The sequence below is a fragment of the Rhea pennata genome, chromosome 11 (assembly GCF_028389875.1).
Source record: "Rhea pennata isolate bPtePen1 chromosome 11, bPtePen1.pri, whole genome shotgun sequence".
Taxonomy (NCBI): Eukaryota; Metazoa; Chordata; class Aves; order Rheiformes; family Rheidae; genus Rhea; species Rhea pennata.
The window spans coordinates 5,753,492-5,780,155 of record NC_084673.1 but is presented as its reverse complement, the minus strand read 5'-3'; the positions used below and the strand labels follow the sequence as shown (position 1 = coordinate 5,780,155).

Here is a 26,664-nt window from a genome sequence, read left to right as displayed (position 1 = left end):
TGCATAGTAAAAGGTGATTTAACAGATTTTTCCTCTTGCAGTACCCGATCCTAATTTTTCCCACAAATCAAGCTTATCATAATTACTGAATACCAAGTTTTATATTATTTACCTTATTTGTCTTTGAAGAGGATGGGAATTCTGTATCATTCCACAGGAATATGTCATTACTGGCTACAATAGATGATTGTGTAAACAATGAAACAGGACTATAAAAGGTTTTCTTTCTGCAACAATACAAAACTGCATTTTGTCTCTAGGTTTTTGATATGAATGCAAAATTTATTCTGAGAAGAAGTCTGAAAATTTTAAAAATTTAATCTCTGCAGACCTGTTAAGTGGTCTCAGAAACATAATAAGCACAAGTTCCTCACTAGTACTGTCCAGTATAGTACCAGAAATGTAAGCATAAACAAAAACAGATGATGAGAAATGTAGAAAATGGAACATGGAAAAAGTGGAAAAATGTGAATGTGGAAACAAAGGAATACACTCACGTTAGCTTTGATTAACAAAAACAGTGCAAATGTGCCATAATAAACAGCAAAGTTATATAGGCAGCAATTTGTTCAGCTGTCATTTGTATCTGATCATTTTAAAGCAAGAGAATAGTTTGTTCAGCAACGTTCTTACACTGAAATGGTGAAAACGTTAACTTTTCCATCCTGTTTCTGTAGCTAGCACTCTGGGACATCTTTTGCTTTTTCCTAGAAGAAAATATAAAACTTTGGAAATTTGACACTGGTAAAGATCCCAAAGACCCCTGGATGAAAAAGACCAATGTGTATATTGTAACTGTTATTGCAGAAAAGCACTGAACTGTTAAAAATCAGTAAGCACAAACTTACATACTTTGATCAAATGAAATGAAATAGAATTCTAAAAGTCAGTCCAAAAACACAACTGAGAGCTAGAATCACACGTCTCAATAAACTTTATGCCAGATTTCTATTAACAGTGCAGAGCCCTGTATTATGATAACTCATTAAAAACATGGTACATGCTTTAGCAGCAAAACGAAATTTGGGACAGACTGGGAAAAACACTAGAGCGGACTGTACAATTCGAGTTTGAAGACAGCCTCTAAACCCCACTTGGGTTGCAAAGCCTTTGGCCGCCAGCGGGCCCGCGGGCGCGACGCTGCTGCCTCTGGACTCGAACCCGCGGCCCCGCGCAGGCCACGCCCCGCGCCTCACCGCTCATTGTCCCGTTTCAAAAGCACGCCCTGCCCCCCCGGCCAATCAGCGCGCCCCCCGCCTCTGGAGGCTCTCGGGACTCCTTACGAAGCCGAAGCTGGGGTTCGGGCATGATGCGGCTGCCGCGAGCATGCGCAGTAGCAGGATGCGGTTTCAGAACGCATGCGCAGTGGGAGGCGGCAAGCTTTGCCCCCGCCCTACTCGCCGCGCGTGCGCGCTGGGCGGCGGCGGCGGGCGCGCGGGGTGCTGTGGGTGCCCGGCCCGAGGCGTCGCTCCCCTCAGGCGGCGGCGGCGCGCGGGAGCTCGGCGCGCGCGGGAGCTCGGCGGGCGGCGGCAGCGGCTGGGGGAAGGGGCCGCCCGCGGGCCGCCCGCGGCATGGGGCGCTGCTGGGGCCGCCCCCCTCGCCGGGCCCGCCGCGCCCCCGGACGCTGCCTGCGGCGCCGCCCGCGGGGCCTGTAGAGGCGGCCGCGCCGCGCCGCGCCGCGCCGCGCCGGGGAAGCGGCGGCATGAGGAGCCGCTGCGGGCGCGGGCAGTGAATGGGCGTCGCGGCGGAGCGGGAGGAGCCGGGGCCGGGGCCGGGGCTGCCGCGATGGCTCAGGAGAAAATGGAGCTGGACCTGGAGCTGCCGCCGGGGAGCGCGGCGGCGCCGAGCGACGGGGGCGGGCTGCGGCGGTCCAACAGCGCCCCCCTCATCCACGGGCTCAGGTGAGCGCCGCCGCGGGCCCCGCCGCCGGGCGCAGGCCGCGGGCTGCTGCGTGGCGCAGGCCGCCGAAACGCGGCGCTCGGAGCGCGGGGGGAGCCGGCGGCCCCCGCCGAGCGGGGCGGCGCGGGAAGGCGCTTGCGGGGCTCCGCAGCCAAAGCGGTTTCTTACCGCGATAAAACGGGTGTCTTCCGAGCCGTGGCGATTGGCAGTGTAGCACGATGCTGTACATACTTAACTACAGCACTCCTTAAACACACACTCTTAGAGAAAACTTTTGGTTTTTTTTCCAGTGACAACTCACAGGTTTTTCAGCCTTATGTGTTGCGAACACGCCGGAACAGTACAACAGTTATGAGCCGTCACAGCATGGTAAGGACTCGTGAGCATGTCTTTGTTTACACCTAAGTAGTAGTAATTGATTTAGAAAAACGAAGTTAAGCTTGATTTCTATTTGCACTAAACATCCTAGCAAGCTTCCAGACTACAGAATGTCATGTATTTTTTTCTACCTGTAACCACATTTTGCATATAAAATAAACTTACGCATTAAATGTATTATCAACCAAGAAGGAAAATATGAATGAAGCTACTTTAGAATCCTAGTATTAAGTGCAGTCTTAAACATAATATGCAATCTGAGCATGGGTTGGAAGTGAAAACACAATTGAAAGTTGTGAATTGCTGGTTTAATCTTTAGCAAAAATGTAAAAAATTGAGTCACAAATTTTCTTTGAAGATTTTTTTTGACAGACACTCTCTTTTTGCAAAATGCTGAATGCGAGACATCCGAGCATCACATGAAGAAGAGTAATTTATATGCTGCGTGATACTCTTGCCCTTATTCTGTAAGACTGTCAGGGTAGAGTACTGCAGTTAATTAACTTTTTGGAGATGTTCCACTTCTTTTCTTTCTTTACTTATTGTCAACTCAGGGACCTCTCTGCTCTTTCCCACTAAAGGTAGTGAAGATTAAGCTTTACTTCTCAAAACCTGTAGAACATAAAGCTGTGGAAGACAGAGAAGCAACATGCATTCTGTTTTATTCAGAGATAGTGGGATGGAATTTTAGCTCCAAGTGTTTGTTAACTTATTTTTTAAGAAATATTGTACCTGAAATTTTAGAGCTTGAAACAGTAGATGTCACAGTGGACGCATTATATTTTGAGTGGGGAGCATTAGCCCATTCATATATGGCAGTAGCCAAAGTTTTAGAGGGATTAGATGCATAAAATACTATGCTATTGCAAAATAAAGTTCTGGGGAATGATGTTCAAGATGAAGCTGAGACGCTGAGATTTTTCTTCTTTTCTATAAACTAGCTGTTTGAAAAAACTAATACTGGAGTCTGTCTTATTCTTGGTATTAGAGGATTAAATTACATAATGTTCTTAGTTTCATTCATAGTATCTCACTTTTCATAATAACATACATAGGTATTCTTGCGTTTGAGGAACTAAGCAGTGTCTGCTTAAAAGTCTGAGATCTGTGACACTTGCTGACTGGTAGCATGAATTTGTAAGTAGTAGGACTAGTCTTTTCTTGTGCAGATCAGTGTTTTCTTGTTGCAACATTGAGTCATCCACATGTAGTTGTACAGTTGATGAACTAAGGCTGATAATAAATAGGATGTGTGCAAGCCATTGATTTTTTTTGTGATTTAAACATGGCAGCTGACATTTTTTTCAGCTGCTGTCATCATCTCCTATTCGTATTCCTAGTAGCCGACTTCATCAGATCAGAAGGGTAAGTATAGTTTTTAACTGTATATTTTAGTAACAACAATAAGTGCTTCAATATTTATATAAGTGCTTCGGTAATGTGAAAGTATTCATTTTTATTAAAGGGAAATGGTGAGTGGGCTTGTATCAGTGTCCTTCTGGAGTGCTCCTACTATTCAAATTTAAATTCTAAAGGCAAATTATTGAACTAGAGGTGTTATTCTAAGCACTTCTGGGCCATATGTCTTGGAGAAACTTAAAACATCTCTATCTTGCAGGAGGAAGGAGTGGATTTAATGAACAGGGAAACAGCACATGAAAGGTGAGTATTATTGAAACAAGATGATAAAGTAGCCAGAGGTACCCTTTTTGTGGCTACTGATGAGATTTTTCTTTTATTCTAGGGAAGTGCAAACAGCAATGCAGATAAGCCAGTCATGGGAGGAAAGCTTGAGCCTGGTAATCTCCTTATAGATGTTTCATTTGTAATTCCACTTCTACCTCAACTGATGAATTTAAGGAAAAGAGAGGTGGTAACTGTGGAAATAGTTTAAGAAAGTCTTAAGGTCATCTGATTTAGCTCTTTTGTGCATTTGACCTAGTAACTTTCCATCATAAAGTTGTGGCTTGAATTCTAAGTGACACATCCTGTGTCACTGTTAAATCTGAAATTTTTGTATTTACAGAGCGACAATGACTTGGACAAGTCTGAGAAATCTTCCTCTCCAAAGAGAATAGACTTCATTCCCGTTTCGCCTGCACCCTCACCCACAAGAGGAATAGGAAAGGTAGGATAAATGAAATGCCAAAAGGAGAACATGTTTTAGAATTGTAGATTAATGTAAACTGTGAGGGCAGATGAAACTTGACAAATTGTTTGACATTATATTAAAAAAAAAAAAAAAAAAAAAAGCTTAACAACTAAAGTTCACATTTTCTTGGCTTTTAACGTTAGTTGTTGCCTTAGAGCCTGCAAGATTTAAGCACTGTGCTAGTTCTTCTGCCATGTTCAGGGTTTGCTGGATTTTGTGCGTTATTTTGGAGGGTTCGAGTTCTGGTTCTAAGGTCACTGTAGTACTCGGATGAGGATGTGAGTTGCATAAGTTGAGGTGGTGCTGTGGAAGAAGCATCAAGATCTTAATGTACCAAACGTGGAGAGAAGAGAATAGGTAAAGACAAGATGCTGCATACCTGTATGATGATGGTGGAAATGTGTCCACTGGATATGAAAAAGGGGCATAAAGTTGTTGTAAAAGAAGACTTCAAATTTGAGCGTGGTAAATTTGCACTGAAGATTGGTGGAGCTGGAAAACTGAAAGAGGTGGACTTCAGATAAAGATCTGCTTTTTTTCGGTTACAACTGAAGAACTGAAATGTAACACAGAGAAACTGACAACTGTGTTTGAGAACAGTCTTCTTGACCTTATTTCATGCTCTTTTGCAGTTTTGCTTTTGTAGTGCTACGGTATCGCATGGCTCTACCAGTATTTTGGTTGATGCATAGAGCAGCCACGTGCTAGTGCTGTGTAAATCCAATCTTAGTATTATGCTGTACTGCTGGGAGCTGGCCCTGTACTTCTAGAATTGCAGCTGTAAAGCAGTAGTACGAAAATGTTTGTATCAGGTTTTCTACTTAGCTATGAGCATTCATGGACTAAGCTCAAATTGGTTTCAGGAGCACAGAGTGGAATATTCTATTCTACTCTGGTAGATTGTGTTAAACTTTCGGATCAGATATATTCTGAGTAAACTTTTACTTTTTTTAACAGATGTACTGTAAAAAGATAAGTCCCGAGTACAGTACCACTACTCTCTAAATGTAATAGGAAGAACTGAAACAGCTGTTGTATTTAGAAAACGGTATCTATTTCAACTTCTGTTTTCATGGGTTTGTGAATTTAAGGTTAATGTGAGCAGTATTGCTTTAGCCAATATATTTTTGTAAGTTCAATTTTAATGCCTCTAAGATAGTGTTTGATCATCTTTGCCTTATTTTGTTACTAGGTTTTCTTTAATTGGGGGTGTTCTGAAGGGGTGGGGAGGGAACCCTAGAGTATTTAAAAGGAAATTCTGAAGCATCTTAATGTGATTCTTTCTGCAGCAATGTTTTTCACCATCACTGCAAATGTTTGTGAGTAGTAATGGGTTACCTCCAAGTCCTATTCCCAGTCCAACAAGGCGATTCTCCAGGTAAGTTACTTCTCAGAGTAACAGGAATTCATTGGCTTGAATTCCAAGGCTAGCACAAAGATTAGTTAGAGTTGATATTTAGACATTAAAAGATATTTCACTTTATCAAGAGAGATATTGCCCCATGAAAATACTCTGAAAGTTCAAATTTTACCAATGGTAACTTCCTGTGGATGTGTTTTAATAGTCTGTGTCAACTTTAAAATAGACTTTGGGGAATATTTGGGTGTTTCAGATAGCAGGCTGACAAATTTCATGAAGTTTGTATCAAAATTATATACATATTACACAATTTAGAAGTGGATTTAAGTGAGAATGTGATGTGCTATGCAGAAAACTCTGGGAAGTCTACTACAGATTTGTACAGCAGGCAGTTTGCTCTCATAGGCAACACTTCCTTGTTTATCAGAATATTCAGATATCCAAACATTCCAGGTGTACTGGAATAATTTTAAAGAGCATTTCCTGTGATAGGTTATGTTGATTTGATATCAGGTATGATGTTCAAATTTGGAAATTTTATAGACCTTACTATCAGTACTGTCTCTTTAGCAGGAGGAGTCAAAGTCCGATCAACTGTATCAGGCCCAGTGTTCTTGGCCCCATTAAAAGAAAAGGTATGTGTATTCATGTTATCAGATCTTTTAACGTGGACGTAGTTCTGAAGCTAAATGTTTTCTCTTTCTTTGTTTTTGTATTGTCTCATAAATATCGTATGTGTGAGTGCATTGTGAGCTGAAACTTGCTGATCCTAACTTCTAGATATATTTTAAATTAGCTGCTTTATATTATAAGAATGAAAAACTTTTAAGGCAGCTACTGCTTAAGAGGCACACTGTAATCCCTTTAAAACTAAATATTTATGAATATTTGTAAGCTGTGACATTCTGAAGAGTACCACTGTAGAGTGCACACCCTTCAGATCATTCTAGGAATGCTGCTTATCATGCAGTACCTTCTAAACTTAGTAGCAAATGTTTGTTTTTAATTCTGAAAGTTCAGAAGGTGAGTGTGGGAGAATTAGAGAAATGGAATAGATCAGTGTTGTGGATTTTTTGTTTTGTTTTGGAGGGGGGAAAGTATGTTAGTTCGTGGAAGTACTCAGTGTTAAGAATATTCAAAATACATCCTAGAACAAGTCTTCATAATAGAACTGTAAAATATCTGAAAACATGCCTCTCTCGATACTCCCCACCTACCCCGACTCAAGCATTCTAGAATGGACCAAAAGCATGGTTTTTTTATTTTATGAGATGTATGTTTATGGTTTAGCCTTTGAGAAAAGCTGCTGGGCATTTTGTATTTTTCTTAAGTCTGACTGCTTGTTTTGTGCATTGAACACTGTTACTTAACAATGGATTGATAGGAAGAAAGATGGCTTTTTGGAGATGTCACTTCTCTCTTGGCTGTTGTTATTCTGTGAATTTTAGAGGCATTAGAAACTGGACAAGTGTATCAGCTCAATGATCAATAGAGAACAGATATTCATACTCTGAGACTTCCCTTATGCTTGTGCTCTTGTGGAACATCTTTTACAAAGTGGTGGTATGAGTTTGCCTTTTACTTGATACACCAAACAATTTTAAAAGTTACCTGACCTTAAAACATCTGATCCATTTAAATTTACCTAATTTCATTTTCTAAACACACAACCTGTCATTTCCTCGATTTTAGCAGCAACTTCATGGTTCATATTCTACAAATATGACATGGTGACAAATTGAAATAATCAATGTGAAGGGAAAAAAACAATGTATTTAAGAGCATTTCGCTGTTATAGAGAATTAATACTAGTAGAATGTGCAGTCCATTGTAGCAGTGCAGCTTTGTCTTTGGGAAATTTCAAGTAATTGAAGAGTTGCCTCTTTTTTTGCAAGACTAAGTACTTCATATATATATATATGTGATTTTGTATTTTCCCTCCCTATTATGCCTGGTGGAAGCCATCCTTCCTTTCCTTCAAAGAAGGGAATGTATCCTTGCATGCTACGGGAAATAAATTTGGGGAGATCATCAGTCTTGTATAAAATGAGTGGTAGTACAATTCTTTCATTAAATGTTCAGATATCCTGTTTTACTGTAATACTTAGCCTTCATCAGTTTTTAACTGACGACAACTGCTGCGAAGTGTGGGTAAAAAGCCAGGAAAATTATTTGATTAATTTTTAGTCTGACAACAAAAACATAAAATATATTGTAGCTGAGAGGATTTTCTTTTAATCTTATTCTTGACAAGTTCATGATGTATTGTACAGAAGCTAATAAGAAGCTAGCTAGCATTCTCAGGGCAGGTTATACAAAACAGATTAGATGAATTCTCCCACTCATGTTTGAATCTTTTAATGTCAGTAAATGGATCAGACTTTATACCTGTAATCATGATGAATAGGTAAAAATGCATACACAGGCTAAATTTTTACATTCAGCTTTTATGCAAACTTGTACATGCACATGAGTGTTTGCTGTGTTCAGGAGGGTAAAATCATATACAAAGCTGATGTTTCTATTTTTGTAATTATCACTAAATTTTAAATTCCATGTTTTGTCTTATGTCATTTGTCTTAGCTGCTGCCTGAGCTTAAGTCACAGTAGTTAACTGGCTTTAGTTCATATTATCTGATTGTACTCTAAGTAGCAAGTGCCTGTTTTCTTTGACTATTTTAGTCCTTCAGATACTGCTGAAGCAATAGTTAAGTTAAGGATGGACTGGATGATGAAACAATGGCTAGCATCGAGTTAACATGCCTCACCCAAGTGCTCAGTTGGCTGAACTAGAGACCTTATGTTATAAATGCAGCCTTGCTCTATTATGGACAAACATCTCAAAATAGTCAAATTCACTTGGGTCTCTAGAACATCCATTTGATATTTGTCTATTTGCGCTATTTTCCTTAGGTGAAATGGAAACTGAAAGTCAGCCAAAGAGACTTTTTCAAGGAACAACCAACATGCTTTCTCCAGATGTTACACATCTGACAGATCTCAGTTCATGGTAAAATATTTTATATGCCCTGAAATGCCAAAACAGAGAATATAGATCTGTCACAAGCTTTCTTGTTTTTCCAGAAATATTTTTTTGTGTATAGCTTGCGTGTACATTTTACTAGGAACTACTGTTTTTGATAATGTAGTGTAACAATATTCCTGCTTGTTCAATCAATTCCTCCTGAGCAGATTGAGCCTAGATTTTGTTTCAGAACTTATATAATGAATAATTGGTTCATAAGCAAAGTTACTTTGCATAAAAGATGCCTCATCAGTTCAGTGTGGTGTAGGCAGTGGTCATATAGTATCTCTTGACTCAGTTGCATAGTTCTTGATACATTTAAGATGTTTAGTGTTACGCAGTCTCCTTTTTGTAATCATAAGCTGACTACTTCTTTGTGTTAAAAGAAGTGAAAGTATTCTAAAATACCAACATTGTATACCGTAATTTCAGCTAACCTACACACCTCCTAGAAGTGTTTTTTCCATGTTGCTTCTGGCTAAATTTTGAAGTATCAATTTACATGTCCTCTGGAATTATATATATCAAGACTTCAGAATGCAAACAGATTAATTCTTTGTATACAAAGGAAAAACACATTTCAGTATTTTACTCTGAATAGTGTAATATTAAAGAACAAGCCTGCTAATTAATGACATCTCTGCTGCGTTGCTGAATAGACTTGTTGTTTCTTTCCTATAATCTTTTACAGTTCTGCTCTCGTTCGTTATTACCTCTTTTCTATAACTGATTAAAGTTAGTCTTAGTTCATTCTGCATGTTTTAAAAAAGATCATTCTGCTCCTCATTCCATTAAGGAGTGTGAATACATATACATATATACATACATATATATATATGTACATATATATATAACATGGTACAGAAAACAAGGAGTCTTCAGGGCTGCCAGTCTTGCAGTAAAGACTGAGTGGTAGTATATGTCTCCTACATCTCTTCTACAGTGGACAAATTTCATTAACTTTGTATACAAAAGTTTGTTCTCTTTAGTTATCACCTCTTTTCTATAACTGATTGAAGTCAGAGTCTTAATTTAGTCTGCATGTTAAAAGTCATTCTGCTCCTCATTCCCTTAAGGAGCATGAATATATATATAACATGCTACAGAAAACAAGGAGTCTTCAGGGCTGCCAGTCTTGCAGTAAAGACTGAGTGGTAGTATATGTCTCCTACATCTCTTTTACAATGGAGAAACTTCATTAATTTGGTATACAAAGTCATAGTGCCCAAGTTATTTAATAACCATTTTTCTTCTTCCCCAGCCTGTCTTCAGATATTCTTGATGGGAGTAGCAGCAGTGTTGGCTCTTCCTCTGATTCACTGACTAAAGGCAGCATAACCACAGAGTCTCCAGTAACATGCTCAAACTCATGCTCTTCATTCATCTTGATGGATGATCTCTCACCTAAGTGACTTAATCAGTTCTGAGTCAGTGTTTGGCTGTGCTGTTTCCTTACTGTACACTCGTACAGAGAAACGAACTCTGATCCTTGAACCATTAACACGAGGATTAATATTAAATGGAAAAATTATTGTAATCCTTGGCAACTTTCCAGTGATTTTGATTTATCCATTTAATGGACATGTTAGACCATATTAATGTCTGATTTTTTGAGAATTTATTTTATAAGCAAGGTGTCTGCTCAGATTATACTAACTTTTTTGCTTTCGAGAACTTGCATACACTTTTGATTCCAAGATAGGTGTCTACCTATTAGTGTTGCAATTTTTAGAAAAAAACTTCTATCACTATTGTGGTCACTATGTCTAGGGAAATAATGTGGTTCAGAAGGATTTGAAAATATTAACTTATTCTCTGGCACTTCTATTAAGTAAAAATACCTTTTTTATTTTTTTTCTCCAAAAACTAGCCTCAGATTCTCTTGCAGAAGTGGGGGGGAAATTATTATTATTATTATCCCTATTGCACCAGTCATTTCTTTTAATAGAGAAGACCACTATTGGTCTGGAAATCTCACTCTACTGCATTTAAAAAAAGGAAAAAAAAAGTGACTGGTACTTCTGCCATTAGTTGAAGAATTAACAATACTCTATGAAAATGATTAAAAAGCTGCATAGTTTTCTCTCCAGACCCTTCATCCTACAGATTATATGGAATATGGTCAATTTTCAGAAGCATTTGGCCAAGAAAAATTAATCCATGCCTCGATCTAAGACATGCAGTGCAAATAACTAAGTTATTGAAACTACTGTGTAGGAGAACGTGTATGGCACCATCAATGTCTCCTGTGGCATTGAGGTCACAGGTATTCTTGTGCCTTAGGGGACATTGTTACAAAAATTATGGAATGTAAACCTGAGGGGTGGGTGGGAAAAATCCTTTGTGTACAGCTTGTTTATAGAGAGCTTACCAGAATCTGTCATCAGTGCTACTTTCCTTAGTGTTTCTCTCCAACACATATGCTCCGTTGCAAGGTGCTGTGGCAGTCCCAACCATGCTGTGAGGTGGCAGCCTATGTAATACCTTTTGAAGCTGCTGTGTACAGCGTTTATGCCTTTGTCATGAGCAGGGCAAGCAACTAAATGAACATTTGATTTCTAAGGAAAGACTTGGAAGTTTGGATTGCATACTAGCTCTGCAAATTGTCTGGGTAAGGAGTTACATTCAAACTATGGGTAGTCTTGATACAGTACCTTGGTCAATCTAAGGTAAGACAATAGATATTTTACTTTTTAAAAAGACTTAACGGGGCAAAATAAATCCATTTGTAATCTACTGTGTTATGCTATTTATTATTTATAACTATGTAAAAAGTCTGTGGTGATGAATTATAGTATTTTTTTATGATTGAATAAGTTTTTTATGTTCAGTAATTGCTGGCTGGTTTGTATTTAATACGCAGCGTTGTCTGCCAGAATCATAAGCTTCCATTCTTGAATGTTTGTAAGTAACATAAATGCTTTTGTTATCTAAAAGTACAACTTCTGATCTTTTTTGAAAGAAAATAGCACTGAATTTAAAGTAAGATTATGTGCTTTAAAAGTGAGCACAGTCTCTGGCAATACTGTCTGGCTAAAAAGGGGAGGGAGTGAACCATAGTTTGTTTTTCTGTTCTGAAAAAGCTGTTTAGTTTCCAGAAGACATGTACATACCATATTATTTTTTAAAGTGTTTCCATTACATTGTAAGTAGTACCATAATGGGCCAACAATGGCACTTTCATTTGTATTATCATTTTCTTCTGTGGAGCATTAGTTCCCCACCTCAAATAAATGTGCATATTGTAAAAATATTGTCCATTGGTGCCATTTTTAAATGAGCTCTACAGTATTGAATGTTAATTTTATTTGTATATGCACAGTGCTATTTCTTGAATTTTTGATGTCTTAAATAGCTTAATTTTTTTATTCATGCTTGTATTTTCTCTGCCGCCTTGATGCTGAAAGAAAGCTACTTTTACATTTGCAAAGTGCTGATAAATAGTCTGTGATAAAATTCAACATGTTATTTCTGCCCAAGTTTTATTATACCATGCATCTATTGGTACTGTGAGTTAGAAATCTGAACCAGGGGTGGCAGAAGGGGCAAACCTGTTGCATGCATTCTTAAAACTGAGAAGAGCATAGTTATTGCTTATTTTTGGCTGACTTATCTGTACAATTGATGAATTCTAGATTTATTTGTCGGTGGAGAGTCTTATATAAGTGCTGGCCTTTGTAAACTTTAGAATGTAAGCTTCATAAAGCAAACGCACAACTATCACTCTTGTTACAGCACTTTTTTAATGTTCTGACTAGTCTTCACACTTCAGAAGACATTACTCTTTTATAAAATATATCTATATACACACATACTGTATCTGTTGTTTCAGAATGAATGTCATTGTGTAATTGTAATAGATCATTTTAAGACCGAAATCTTTCACACAGCTGTAACACCACTTGTTCATTTTAAAGCTGGACATACATAGTTTTCTAATATTCTAACAGCTGGTGCTTGCACTTAACTGCATGTGAGTTGTTGCTGTTTACAGAATCAATCTTTATTGCAGTGTAAAGGTTAGCACAGCATACTCTGACTAAAACTGACTAACAGTTACAACTTCTGGATTTATTAACTGTCTTGGCTGTAGTGAATTAGCTATCAGTTTGGGTAAGAACACCAGCTGGTGCTGCTAGTCAACTCTTAATAGATAACCGCAGACACTTTGAATGCAGTCTCTGGGGCTTTCTGTTTGTTTTTAACTTCACCAGACTTATTTGTACTGAATTGCCATGATGGGTGTCTGAGAATTTCTCTCCTCCTTTTTTTTTTTTTTTTTTTTTTTTTTTTTTTATTTTAGAAGTTGGGGGCTATTCAGTGCATTTTTGCTGAAAATTGCTGAGAAACCCTAGAGATGGCTTACCTTTAGTACCGTAACTATTGAGAAGAAAAAGTACTTGCAAATAACCAGTGTAATTCAAGCAGCGTTTTACATAGACTATTTTTAGTATGCTAATTAGTACAGTATTATCTCGTCAGTCTTTGCTTGGCTCATTGACTAGCACTGCCTTTTGATCATACCGTAAGTATACCAAATCCTCATTTAGCAAGCTTAAAATGCTGGCAGGATTTTATCAGTAGTTTAGAAAACCAAAAAAAAGTGCATGTCAGCTGTGGAATTCTTTGTTTTGATAATATCAAGTGTTCTGAATCAGGAAATGGATCGCGGTGTGCATGTTTCATTCTAATTCATTGAATTTCAAATTGGAGATCGTGGGCCCAAAAGCCTATATTTAAGAGGCTGTTTTTCTGACTGTATGTGATTAAATATGTTCTCCTACAAAGAAAGTAATTAAACTGTCAGAGGATAAGGAGGTAAATCTGAGTCCTGCAGATTTTATTGGGAAGCTCTGTCTTGAAATGCACAAGGAAAAATATAATGTGTATAGAAACAATAAAGTGGAATTTTTTGAAGTCATGATAAAAGCACTCAGCATTTTTAAATGCTAGAATTTTAAATGTAAGGCTTCAATCTGGCAGATTTATCTGGACAGAACTATGTTGCAGGCTGTATGCAGAAATTAATTTGAACTTAGGTGGATTTGGGACTCTTGCTGTGTTTGTGTGCCAGAATTGACTAGTCTTGAACTTTTTTCCTAATTGCCCACATTCTTATCTGTAGACCCTACTAATACATTGTGTGACGACAAAGATGTGAATTTGTTTTTCCTGGAGCAATTTCATCCACATATAATCTTCTTGGTAACTTCATAATAAAAAAGCTTTGCATTAATATTGTTTCAAATATTTCATGAAGTCATAGGACTGTTTCATTTGCTTTTTTGGAGTAAAGGCCAAGAAATATTTCTGCAGCTATACAAACTGCCTCTTGTATTCCAAGACTGTTATATAAATGGCAACAGTCCATAGTAAGTACAGAGAGACTTGACTACCATTCAATGTTTTAGTCTGTCTCCAAATTACTTAAATAATCCTTAGTAAATTTGGCGATTGATATAAGGTGCCTCATTGAAGGTACCTCATGACTGAGCAGCTGAAAGACAGTAACTACCTCCTTTGAATACAAGTTGGAATTTAAACCTTGAATGTAGACTTCACTTTTCCAACTAACTTTCAACTCAGAAATGCATTTTCGTCAGCTGAGGGATCCTCAGGAGGGTATGGCCTATTCAGATGTGCAGGAAAAAACTTGTTGGCAAGTCTAGGGCTGCTTGTGCAATCCATCCTCAAAAGAAAAAGCCATGTTTGCCAATTGGAAATTGGAGTCACAGTTGCCCAAGTTTCATAGCTGTCTTGAGAGGGCAAGGAGTTGGTGGCTGGATTTCCTGAAGGATTCCAGTTGCCTAATTCCCTGCAAGGACCTTTTGTCTTCAGGCTAAAGTCAAAAGTGGATGTTGTTTTAGGACAGGTCTGTTTCCTTAAGGAGTGAATTGGCTGCAGTGCTGGTTTAAGCATAACAGCCTGGATTTACTTCCTGCTACAAGTGAAGAGTCTTCGTGTAAATTGGTTATAATGACAGGGGCTGCTGGCTTGTCACTACCATTCCCATAAATGCAACTGCACACAACTTCCACTTTTAACTCGTACATATACCTCAAGGCTATCCTTTTATTAGTGCACTGGGCACTTAACGGAAGTCTCTTGTTTCAATCCAAACCATTTCACATTAAAGCTGCTTTTTATTACTTGCTTTTAGATCTTGAAGCCTTTTGATATGGTGCCTATTGGGCCTTAGTTTTGAGTCTTGACTCTGATCAGCATGCCTGGACCAATATTCTCTTTTTAAACCTGGAACAACTTGTTTTGCTCTTAAATTCTAGAAGTTTGGAAGTGCAAAGTAGGTATGTTCTTGTATTCAGCAAAGAATACGTGCTAGTTCTAGTGATATTTAAAGACTGTGAAGTTTAAAAAGATGCTGAAAAAAGCAAACACCTATTTTTAGCCTACTGATTTAGCTGATTTCATAGACTTTTTTTAATGTAGGAAATAGTCTTTTGACTATATCCTTAGTAACATAGCAATAAAACCTAATACTTTCCCTTCTCCCCCCACACACCCTTTTCTTTACTGTAAAATAAGAGTTTATTACAGAATCACCACAAGTTTTGCTCATTTCTAACATAGAGGGCATGACCTGGTTTAGGTCTCTGAATAACTGTTTGCAGTAACAACCCCCATGGTTCAACCATTAATGACACAAGCTGCCTGGCAGTTCCTTTCTATCCAAAAAGCATCATTTTAGACTATAACAACACCTTTATTCTCCCTTAGGTTATTTCTGAGGGGCATGAGATTTCATCTTTATAGAAATGGAAATAATTACTTGATGGTAATAACTGTAAGTTGACTGTCTAAGTAAGAAGTGTAAGAGTCCAACAGGAGTTCTACCACATACCTCTTATTTTGAGGTATAACAGAGTTTGGAGCTTTTGATTATTTTTTAGATAATACCATGTCATTCTTCTGGAAGAATTATCCACTGTGTTTTAATTCTGCAAGGCATTTGGATATAGTTTATACATAACTCTATGAAAGTAACTCATATTTAACAACAGGAATCAAATGTATCTTGGAGACATTGACATGTGCTCGTTTTTTCAGCAGCTGCCTGCGTTAACTCTTGCGTTGCCTGAGCAAATGCACTGCAGTCAGCCACAGCCTGCATCACTTGTTAACTTTCCCCAAAGTTAAATGAGTTGACAGAAGTGTCAAGCTATTATTTATATTGGGGTAGTTTACAGCTGAGATCACGAAAACCCTCTTGTGCTAGAACTAAAAGATTTTCCATGCCCTAAATAATTTGCAATTTAAATTTGTCACAAGGACTATAATGGTTTATCAGTGCTTTGGGAGGTTAACATTAAAGTTAAGCACAAATACACAGGAAGGAAGGAGTGGTATCACAAAGTGGGGGCCAAAGTAGAACCGAGAATGTAACCAAAATCAACTAGTCTGGAATCCAAATCTAAATTTTGTATCTGACCTCTGGCCCATCAAACCCTTTGCTCTACGAGCTCCTAACATTTGGGAAAAATTCAGCTACAGCCGTGAGCTCCACAGCTTAATCTCAACTCTTATTCAGCATTGATGCTTCTGCTTAAGGTCAGAACCATTAAGAATTTGGAAGAAAAATAAATGTTAAAGGGAAAACCAGAATAAAAATGTCTCTGTGCCTGTGATGTATGAGTAGTGGTTTGAAAAATGACACAAAGAACAAAGTATAGTGAGTTGGGACAAATGTGCTTTAAATAAGGGTTGAGGATGTGCTACGTACAGTACGTGTAACATCGTGTTCGTGTGCAAGAACAGGCTGTGAAAGAAATGGCTTTGTTTGTGCGGGAGAAGCAACATCAAAGAGCTAGTACTGTAATAGGAAACATTTGCCTTTTGAGGACTGTTATTGCTGCTGGTCACTTTTTTTCTTTTTCCCCCTCTTGTGTTAAAACCCAGCAGCATGGGTGGGGTAGGCCAGGTTACAGCTCTTGAAGCAGGATCAAATGCCTGTTTTAAAGAGAGATGGGGGACACGGAGGCGTATGGAGGGCTAGCTGTATTTGTGTGTCTGCTTGCACAGCCCCCTTCGCCCTCAGGCTGGGATTGCATCTGCCTTGAAGAGGAAAGTCATGTTTGTTGGCCAGCTAAAGCAAGGCTGGATGCTCAACTTGCTGTCTCCAGGAGCATGATTGCCAGCTTCCTTCAAATGTCAACGCGTGCCCTAGGCACTGGTGGACAAAGCTTTTCATGGGGGAGAGGGCTGATGAGAGAGGAACCGAGCATGTCGAGGATGTGGGAGTGAGACAGATGTCCAAAGACCATGCCATGGTGGGTGAGCAACGGACCTGCTGGGTGGGACGAGGGACTGTGCAGAGATTACTATGCTGGAGTAGAAAGGGGAAGTAGATGGAGATGGCACAGTCGGGTGGGAGGCTGGGATGCTGCTTGGTGTGGAGGAAATGATGATTTTCCTGTTAAATATCACGGTTAGCTTGTTGCCGGGGGGGATGCTGAGGAGGAGGAGTTGCAATATGGTTCTGCAGACAGCGAACCAGCCATGCAACAGCCACATCATACAACTAGGGCTTATCAGGGTTTATCAGGTGTTTTTCAGAATATCTACATTTTCTAGCCTTTGTTCATATTAGTTTCAAGGAGTTTGCTGCATATAGCATTTACCGCAGAAGCGTCAGCACACACTGCATATAATCAGTCTGTGTTCAGTGCCTTGGAGCAAAAGAAATTAGAAGTTAATGGTTGTCTGTATGACCACAGGATGGCGTATTGTGGCTTGCAAAGCACAGAACGGTATTTAATGAGCAGTAGTAATATCAGCTGAAGTTCATCTAAATTGTGACCATCCTACAACTTCTATTGCTAAAAATTTCTAATGTTTTCTTTCTTTTCGCTCCTCCTCCCAGAGTCAATGATGACTTTACAGAATCAGGCTTGGACTTCATTATACTGATAATGCTAAAACTGATCAAAACAAAACAGGTGGAAGCTATTTGAACACAAGAATGATACAATCCTGTGCTAGGGAGACTTTGATCAAATCCACTGACATCCTGAAATGAATGCAAGGCCCTAGTCACAGAAGGAGAGCTTTTGAAAGATCATAGTGCATATTGGTTGTTTTCTCAAGCCCATGAAGTCTTTTAGAAGCACGCTGTGGCATATTTAAGTTAGTTTTAGTCTTTTCCTGAACAGCTGAGGCTGCAGTGTTCCCATCAAACCACAGGCAGGAAGATTGTCTTCCTGCTCTTTCTCTGCAGGGGCGCACGCAGACCTCGATCTTGGAGAACTTAGAGCAGACTCAGCTTTGTACTCCCCAGCACCAGGGGAACGTCAGCCCGTGCAGAGCCAGTGTCCGACCCCGTAGCCATAATCTGACGCCACGTCCACATGAGTGCTTGGGTGAGGCTGCCTAGCACGTGTCTTGGGGTCTGCTGCTGCTTTTTGTCCTGTGGTCCCAGCCAGCCAGCACGGAGGTGGGGGAAGGTAGATGAGCCTGATCCTCATAAAGTGCTTTGAGATCTCTCCGTGGCAAGTGCTGTAGGTGGGTTGAGCATTATCAGTGCTGCTGCTGTTTGGAGTTCTGGTTTGGAGCCCGGATCAGCGACGGGCCCGGTTGTGACTGCGCTGCACGTAGTTTTGACTCGAGTTGGGAGCGGCTTCTCTGCTCTTTCATAGTTTGCCTTCTCCTTCGCACGTCTCCAGCAGGAAGTGCAGATTCAGCAGGCATTGTGTGCTTCAGCAGCCTGCCAGCTGCCTCGCTGAAGCTAATTCACAATTCAAGTCACTCCTGATAAGTTTGCAAACAATGTGCAGTGATTTCTGAACTAGATAGCAACCGAGCTGAACGCCTCCATTTCCAGCATGTCAGCTGAACAGAGCTGTGCGTTTACTCTGCAAAGCTCCTGGGTTGAACCTGGTCTTAGATGTAATCCTTTTGCTTCTATGATATTTCTTATATTTCTTATTTGTTGGGGAATAATTTAAAATGAATATTGTTATTATTAAAACTCTTGAACGCGTATGCGAGAGCACAGAGAGAGTAAATGGTCAGTGTTGACTTAATAAGAGCTGGGGATTGAACCCAGGATTTCTGACTTGCAGTTTGGTTCTGTGATCACTGGATAACTGTTACACCCTTTGTAAAACACTGAATCCAGCCCTGGAATAACTCCAGCAAAAACAAAAGAGCAACACTTTTTCTCAAGTTAACTTCATGTGGCAGCCCTTGAAAGAGCACACTGAAGACCTGGCCCAAAGGAAGCTACTCCACACTTGTGGCTCGTCAGCCCAGGCAGGAAGGAGTAGGTCAAAGCCAGAAGTAACTTGCTTAAAAGCTAGGAAGTGAGTGGTGCAGCACACCTCGAGAGAAAGATGGCTTGATAGTCAACAAAGGAGAGTGTTTTTTGGGGATCTCAGTCCTTTCCGCTTGCTTTCTGTTGGTTCATACCTATTTTGCTGCAGATGCCAAGGAAATGATCTATCAAGGATTTGTGGGTGAGATTATGCCCTCTCCTGATCTGTGCATAAGTCTCCCTAGAAAATGGCATTCGTATAGAACACATACTCTTTGCTTTTGCTCAGTATGTTTTTGTTAAATGAAATCCTTGTGATTTTATACCTCAGCTTGGCAGATGCTAGTTTTCTTCAGTCGTGTAAGTCTCAAGCGTAGCAGCCTAGAACTGTGGAATGAATTTGACTGTTTTGTTCAAAAATCATTACAATACAGTGGCAGAAGAGGGAATATGCATTATTTTTGCTAGATGACAGCAGGATTTTGTTTATGGATAAGCCTATGGAAGCTCACCTTGGTGTTCTTTCCAAAGGCATGAACTCACAGCATAGGCAGGCCTACGTTTTGGAGTGTGTATATTGTCATTGTGCCATACGTTTTCTTTTATTCCTCCTTTAGTATTGGAATTGGAAATTAAAGTTGGAGAAATGTGAAAGCAATTGGGCCTAATCCATTCCTGTTGTTACTCCTTTTGTTTTCACTGGAGGTACTCCAAGGCTGAATTCAGTATATGATGAACAACTTGTTCTCCAGAGTTGGAACTTAGGGGAGAAGGTTTTAGAGATGATCACGCAACTCTCTGAGGCTCCTTCTCAGACAACTGAACCTCCCACAAGAGGGACAATATATGGTGAGTTCGGGTTATTCAATTTAGTACAATATTCTAGTAATAAGCCCTCTAGTCATAATAACACATTATTATCCATTAGAACAATTACTTGAATGAAACCCAACTGCTAGCTCACTTAGATTGGATGGAAAAATACTAGCTGTTGATCTCGATTGCCAGTTAGCTAAACAGATATTAACCGTGAGGAAAAAAAAAAGGCGGTTGTGAGCTCAGCAGTCCTCCTCCCAGTCACCCCTTCCACTCTCCTTTTCTGGAGCCTGCTCTTCACAGGTCACCGCTCACAAAACATTGCCTACTTTTAACATACTGACCGTCTTACCTGCAGCCTGAGAAGGTCTCCAAAGAGTTTACAAGCTCAAGGTCTAGTCTGCTTAGAGAGAAACAGAAAAGTGCTACAGGCTACAGAGAAGCTGCATGTTAGTTCCTGAAGATATTGGGGTTTTTTTTGTTTGTTTGTTTTGTTTTTTTGTTTTTTGTTTTTTTTTCCAGGAAGGGAGATAATTTTTTAAGAACAAAGACAAAAACTCCACAGATCTGCAAGAATGAACCAGTCTTTACTGCTGGTTAATTCTTCCTGGGTTCCTGTGCGCCATTGGAGGGGTCGTGGCAGACGCAAGATCCCCCTGGTAAAATTAAGCTCTGCTTTCTTGGAGAAATAGCCACTAATGTCTCTCTGGCTTACTCAGTTTCATTTATTTCCTAAGCAACTTAGATCACAAAGGGCTCCAGGAGGGATGCCCTGCTTGCAAAGGGAAGGTTTTAGATGATTTTCTGTGTTTAAGATAGTCTTAGGAAAGTTGTGCTTCCTGCTGTTGTGCAGGGAGGAGGTTTTGTAACAGATGCTGCAGTCTTCACTGGGTGTGATCTGGAGGGTGGAGGATGCAACGAGTCTACCGTGCTAGGGAGGTCAGAGTAGTTTTCTGCTGAACAACACGAGTCCTGCCTGGCTAATGGAAAATCCCTCTGCCCCTGAGCCCAGAAAACCCATAAACATGAGAGGGGATTCTTGTGTCACCTCCGCCATGCTGGGGTGGATCCTGTGCATATCTTCACTGCAGCTCTGCTCAGGGCAGCCATCAGTACTGCATCCCCGGTCCTGCCATGGACTGGCTGAAGCTGAGCACCTCTCCCTTACCTTCTGGATATCATCTCCTTTCCCCTCCCCTTTGCTTCCGACACAGGATGCTGGCTCATCTCCCTATCATTTCTCCTTTATAGTATATTTTGCAGATGATTGGAAATGGAAGAATCATTTCCATAACATCCTCAGCCAAAACACAGGGGAAAAAATGTCTTCTTCAACAGTTATATCCTTAGTAAGGTGGGAGGAAGAACTCTGGGCTTTTAAAAACAAAATAGAGCAATTCCCAATTTTGCTAGCCTTATTTCTCTCCACGACAAAAAATGCACCATTAATAACCTGGTTGGTGTAATGGTTGTGGGATGCTGCTTTGCTTAGATCTGAGAAGGTTTTAGGGAGAAGGCAGAACAGTTGATGCATTCCACACATTTACTGACCTCAAGGCCCAGTGCAGCAAACACCAAATAGCCAAGGAAAACAGTAGGAGTACTTAAACCTTATAAACCACAGCACGGAGGGATTATCACACCACACTTTGGTTGAAGTTCAAATAGCAAAAAGGATCACTGGCTTCCCAGGAACTTACACTCCTACTGTTTGTCTGGCATGTGCTGGTCCAAGACATAATCACTTCCCAAAGTTGACTTAGTCATCAGGAGCTCTGTCCTTTGGGCTCAGGCTTTCCAAAGCCTTCAATGCTAAATCAAGAAAGTTATGCCCTAGCTTAAGCATATGTATCAGGGAAGGAGAGGGTGTATTTGCGCTTCTTGGTCTGTTTGTCTGCAAGGTGCTTAACCACAGTGTAAATACCTAGGGTTTTGCACCATGCATAAGGCCTGATGGTCTTCAAAGGTAGGACCTCCCAACCTTCTCTGTGCCATGTATCAGTGCTACAGGGACCACAGGGCACTGTGTCGTGAGCCTCAGCAGGGCAGGTAGATGCGAGTGGCTGATGGCATCTCTGTCCCAAGCCAGGGCTGTCAGTGAGGAGCAGAGAAGAGGGCTGTGTTTCAGCCAGGGAGGCTGGCACTCACACTCTGTGCATTGGAATAAGATAAAGTCATAAGGAGAGGTTGCAAGCCATGCCCTCCCTGGGAGCCCAGCACCAGGTAAGACTGCAGGCTTTGACTGTTATTCATGATCTTATTTTACTTTCTATTTAGGATTTCACTTCACTTCCCTTTAAGTATTTGGCTCCAGGAACTGGGACATCTCATCCTTCACTTTGAAACTCTCTGTTCCTTCTAGCTGTTCAGCCATCTGAGAATTGCAGCTCCTAAAAGTTTGGAAACTGGAAGATTTTTTTTAAATAAAAAAAAAAGTCAAAAATAGTATTGTCTTAATTCACAGAGGAGACAGATTGTAACTCATGTTTTTGAATGCTGTGATTAAGTGGTCAGCCCATTTCTCCAGTAAGCTAAAATTTTATTTGTTTTGTCCTATGAAGTATTTGCCTAAGGACTTTCTTCTAGTCCCAGGTTAGCAGTAACACCTGTGGAGAGAGACTAATTGCTTCTTAAAAAAAGACTCAAATCTGGGTAGAGGCAGCAGATACACACCCAGCAGCCTGCTGCTGAGAATCAGAGGGGCTGTTTTGGAAGAGTTATTCCTCCTCAAAGAGTAGTCCCACTCTACACTCTTTCAACCCAGGTGTGAACTTCCCAGAAATGGGGAAGTTTGGGTTCCTGATTGAGCTGCGAGAGCTGAAGAGCAGTTTCCAGAGGGGTGTCCATGCTCCTCCTTGAACAAAATCAAGGTGCAATCCAGGCTGTCAAGATACCAGGTTCCTCCCTCGCTGCTCTCTCTGAGACCCGTGGGGGCTCCTGCGGTGCCCGAGGGTGATGTGATCAGCCTCGTTCGTGGACTGCATGTGGGACCTGTCTGCAGAGGCTCTGGATCAGAAAGTGGCAAGAGGTGCGCTGCTGGGCCAGGCCCTCCCCTGGCAAGTGCTGCTGGGTTTTTTTTCACGACCTTTTTTTGCAATGCACACCCATACTTCAGGACCTTCAAGGGCTGCTTCTCTAATCTCCCCAGAAGGATTATTGCTGCTGGAAATCATGAGGGTTTGGACTAGCTATCGGCTTTATCAGGAAAGCTTCTTTCCGGCCAAGCTAGCAAGAGCTTTGCTAAGTGGGAATCTTGGGTCGAAGCTGCTCTTCTCATATTTCACAGATGGCCTCAATGAATGATTTACTAGGAGAGCAAAAGATTAGCCAGATTCCTCTAACTGCATCTTGAATCATATAAAGCACTGGGTTTTATTGGGGCCTAGGCAATTCCTAATTTTTTAGCCACATTAGACTGTTTTACAATGACTAATTGCCCTGCACTCCCTTCCCTGAGAATCAGGTGTCTTCTGGGGAGGAATCCATGTTCCTCGCACGAGCCTCTCCGGTGGCTTTGAAATAGTCATGCTAATGAAGGTTTCTCCATATGTTCAGGTACCCACAGTGACCACAAGATGTTATATCTGTAATTGCATTTTATTAGAGACATTAATATGCTTCTGGGAGGAGGACAGTAAAGGGAATACTTAAAATATGCAATGAGGTGTTTCTATAAAATTATCAAATGCTTTACAGAATCTTCCTATGGATAAGAGCCATTGCTGGAGAATTCCTACGAACTCTAGATTGTATAGGACAAAACCTCTTGCTTTAATGTTTTAGCCAGTCTCCAGGGCTGGGGTGAGCTCTTCTGGGGGAAGGGAGGTTACTCTATGTTTGCCTGTTATGGAGTTTCTCACATTTTTCTCTTGTATATTTGGCAGCCATAACTCTGTGCCTGATTCTCTATGGCAATTCCTACAGAGTCTGGCTGTTTTAAAGGGCTGCAGTACGGATTTAGACATCCAAATTGGAAAAGCAGGAGAAGTGGACCTATTTTTTTTCCTTTAACAAGTCTCTTTCTAAAGATCTTTGTTAAATTATTTACCAGTTGTCTTGCAAGATCAACACATCTTTCCATTTAACCACTTGTATGACTTGCATCATGTTTTTTTTTTTTTTGTTTTTTTCTTCCTTTCCCTCATAAAGAAATCAATCATAGCACTGTAAATAAGATTGCACTGCAACAGGACACAACACAAAATTTAGCTCTTCTGCTTCTCGTACCCAGAGGATACTTCTGCAAATTTACAAAATGTGCTGAGTATACTTTATAGCTAGACAGTCTCCTTTTGCATATCTATCACATCACCCAAGTCTGGCGGCCCGTTGAGTTTAGCGATAGACAGTGCACGTTGCTTCTTGCAGCTGTTCTGCTAGCTCAACTCTTTCCAAGTCTTCAGTGTGCCGGCTGCAGGGAAGCTCTCCCCAGTCCTCCCAGCGGTCTCCTTGCTGCACACGCCGGTGCGTTAGCAGCCCCCACCTCCCCAGCCGGGACCGCTAGAGGGCTTGCGCCGATGGTTTTCCTATTTTTATAGCTATACGATATGTGCACACGCCGTGAAGTGTAAAGCGCTATGGGCATGAACTGGTTTAATACAAAATGTCTTTGGTTTGTGGCAGTTGGAGATGAGAGCTAGGAGACTCGCTGGGGAATCAAGCCCTAGCAGAAATTTTTAAAGTATTTGGGGTGTAGCCAAGAGGCTAAGTAGAGAGAGTTTGCATCTTGTGTTCTCTCTGCTGTGATCTCCTTCTGTGCAACACTAAAAGCTACATGTGCAACAGCAGCAAGAAGGAACAGCCCTGCCAGGTCTGTCTCCAGGTGTCCAAAGAGGTTGAAGGTGTTCTCTGCCTGCCCCAGAAGTGCAGGGATAATAAAATTGGCTATGCTTCTGATTTTTGCCCCACCATTTACCCACATAAATCTAGGCTGAGCCTATTCCTTGGCAGTCCCCATTTGCCAAAGCTGCTGCATACAGGAGAGGGGAGCAGCCCCTGGAGTGCCCTTGAGACAAGCTCCAGTGCTGCGGCCATCCCCGGCGTGCTGGGGCTGCCCATACGGGCAACGCGGCAGCTGCTGCCGGGGCAGAGGAACACCCTGCAGAGAGCTGCTGCGAGCACGGGCAACGGCCAAATACTTCCAACAGCAACTCTAACGCCAGCAGCTCTGCTTAAACCAGAAGCTCCATGCCATCCATCTCCTGAGCGGGGAGCTCCTGGGTCCCTTTAGCAGCTTTGCTTTGCCACCCTGAGCGCGAGGAGCGTTTTCAGTCCTGCTTTTGATTCAGAAGTTGACTCATGCAGTCGCTTACAGAGAGTCCGCTGTGCGGGGCGGCGCAAGGGACTGTGCTTGGTTTACCAGCTCAAAGCTCCATCCAGCCACCAGCAACAGGACCCACGGACGGACCCAGGTCAGAGCGAACGAAAACGAAAAGGCAGGGGTCTTGCTGAAATGCTGGCGATACCCCTCGCTTGGGGTTCCGCCTCTCGTCTTAAAGCCAGCCCAACTTCGTATTGATGAAGAAGCATCTCTGAGCAAAGAAAACACCTTTGTTTAATTACAGGCTTTCCTTGCATGGCTCTGTCACCTTTGCCAGCGCCGGTGGGTGGCCAGGAGAGCAGCAAAAGTGCATCTGGGTGAGCCGGCAACAGGGCTCTGCGACTTCTATACCTGTGAAAAAGCTGCTAAATTAGGAGCGGCTTCACGAGACACTGAACCGCCGAAGCGTTCGTTTCTGCCTGAGACTGCACTGCCTCACCTGAGAGCAGCTCCTGGGAGATGGGACCAGCCACGCGGGCCAGACCCCGCGAAGCTGGTGCGAGTTTTGCTGCTGGCTATAATTGGGCCTAGGAGGAGCTGTAAAAAGTACAAGAATGCAACTCTTCTCAGTGAAGGTAGAAATAAAACGTGAGTTTCCCATGATACAAGATACTCTATTATTAGTCACGTATCTTAGAAATGAACTGTGTACTAGCATCTGTTACATACACAATTTTCAAAGCGTATCGTTTAGCAGAACAGATCATGCATCATTTATCCTGAAATGAATACCACCTTTCCCCAAACCAACTGACGTGTAGGAACAGAATATTATGACTATTGATTTCTAAATATTGCATTAAAAGCAAATGTAATTCTTTGATATTGAAAAACAAAACAGTATTTGTCAAGCTTATGTTTACAAGGATAACTTCAAATCTCAGAAGATTACTCACCATAGCAATTTTTGAGGATATGAAGGCCCCCGTGTAGATTTTATTGCAACACTGGAAGCCAAAGGGGATCTCTGGGATTGCCTTAACGAGATCTCCCCTCAGCAGCCATCAGAGGTCTCAGAGCACCTTCTTGCTTGATGGAGAGCACTAGCCTTGCGCAGCAAGTCATCAGCAAAGCCACTGCCTCCGCTTCCCATTGCCAAGCAGAGAAGGCCGTTGATCAGGACCAGGGGTCTAGATGAAGTGGTTTACAAGAAGAATTCAGAATTGGGAGAAGATACATGAAAGCGAGGTTTCTTGGTTTTCGAATATCGCTCCTCTCATTATTTTTAGACATACTATCTTTTTCCTAGATGCACAGAATTGGGGCCCGAGATCGTGGCATCTTCTTCTGACGAGGTGTTGGGCCGTGGTTCCAGGTTTTCGCTGCACATGCCTTCACATCTACTTGTTTGGAAGGCTGTGTTGGCCATGATGGGATAGCTGTGCAATACATTCCTATAACACGTTCCTATCGCAATGTTGTCCTGTTTTCTATCCCATTCTTCCTA

General features: G+C 41.2%; 1 protein-coding gene, 1 long non-coding RNA gene and 2 other non-coding genes across 4 annotated transcripts; all 4 read left to right on the top strand.

Annotated features, from left to right (window-relative positions):
• The first annotated feature begins 1,667 nt into the window (after window positions 1–1,667).
• On the top strand, window positions 1,668–12,065 carry PABIR2 (PABIR family member 2). The gene is made up of 10 exons (XM_062584630.1): window positions 1,668–1,901; window positions 2,190–2,268; window positions 3,586–3,642; window positions 3,896–3,939; window positions 4,022–4,076; window positions 4,304–4,405; window positions 5,719–5,807; window positions 6,360–6,424; window positions 8,703–8,799; window positions 10,076–12,065. Exons 1-10 carry the CDS (start codon window positions 1,786–1,788, stop codon window positions 10,224–10,226), a joined length of 855 nt encoding a protein of 284 aa, XP_062440614.1. The 5' UTR covers window positions 1,668–1,785; the 3' UTR covers window positions 10,227–12,065.
• On the top strand, window positions 9,619–9,748 carry LOC134145542 (small nucleolar RNA U109). Its single transcript, XR_009959629.1, has one exon. It is a non-coding gene; the product is annotated as a small nucleolar RNA U109 (small nucleolar RNA).
• On the top strand, window positions 9,852–9,990 carry LOC134145541 (small nucleolar RNA U109). Its single transcript, XR_009959628.1, has one exon. It is a non-coding gene; the product is annotated as a small nucleolar RNA U109 (small nucleolar RNA).
• A 7,726-nt stretch (window positions 12,066–19,791) lies between the features above and the next one.
• Window positions 19,792–22,297, top strand: LOC134145534 (uncharacterized). The gene is made up of 3 exons (XR_009959624.1): window positions 19,792–19,930; window positions 20,420–20,556; window positions 22,175–22,297. It is a non-coding gene; the product is annotated as an uncharacterized LOC134145534 (long non-coding RNA).
• Window positions 22,298–26,664: the final 4,367 nt, after the last annotated feature.

Coding starts and splice junctions, on each gene's coding strand:
- PABIR2 (XM_062584630.1), top strand. CDS start 1,786: ATGGCTCAGGAGAAAATGGAGCTGGACCTGGAGCTGCCGCCGGGGAGC. Junction 5,808..6,359: donor CCAACAAGGCGATTCTCCAG/GTAAGTTACTTC, acceptor CTGTCTCTTTAG/CAGGAGGAGTCAAAGTCCGA. Junction 8,800..10,075: donor CTGACAGATCTCAGTTCATG/GTAAAATATTTT, acceptor CTTCTTCCCCAG/CCTGTCTTCAGATATTCTTG.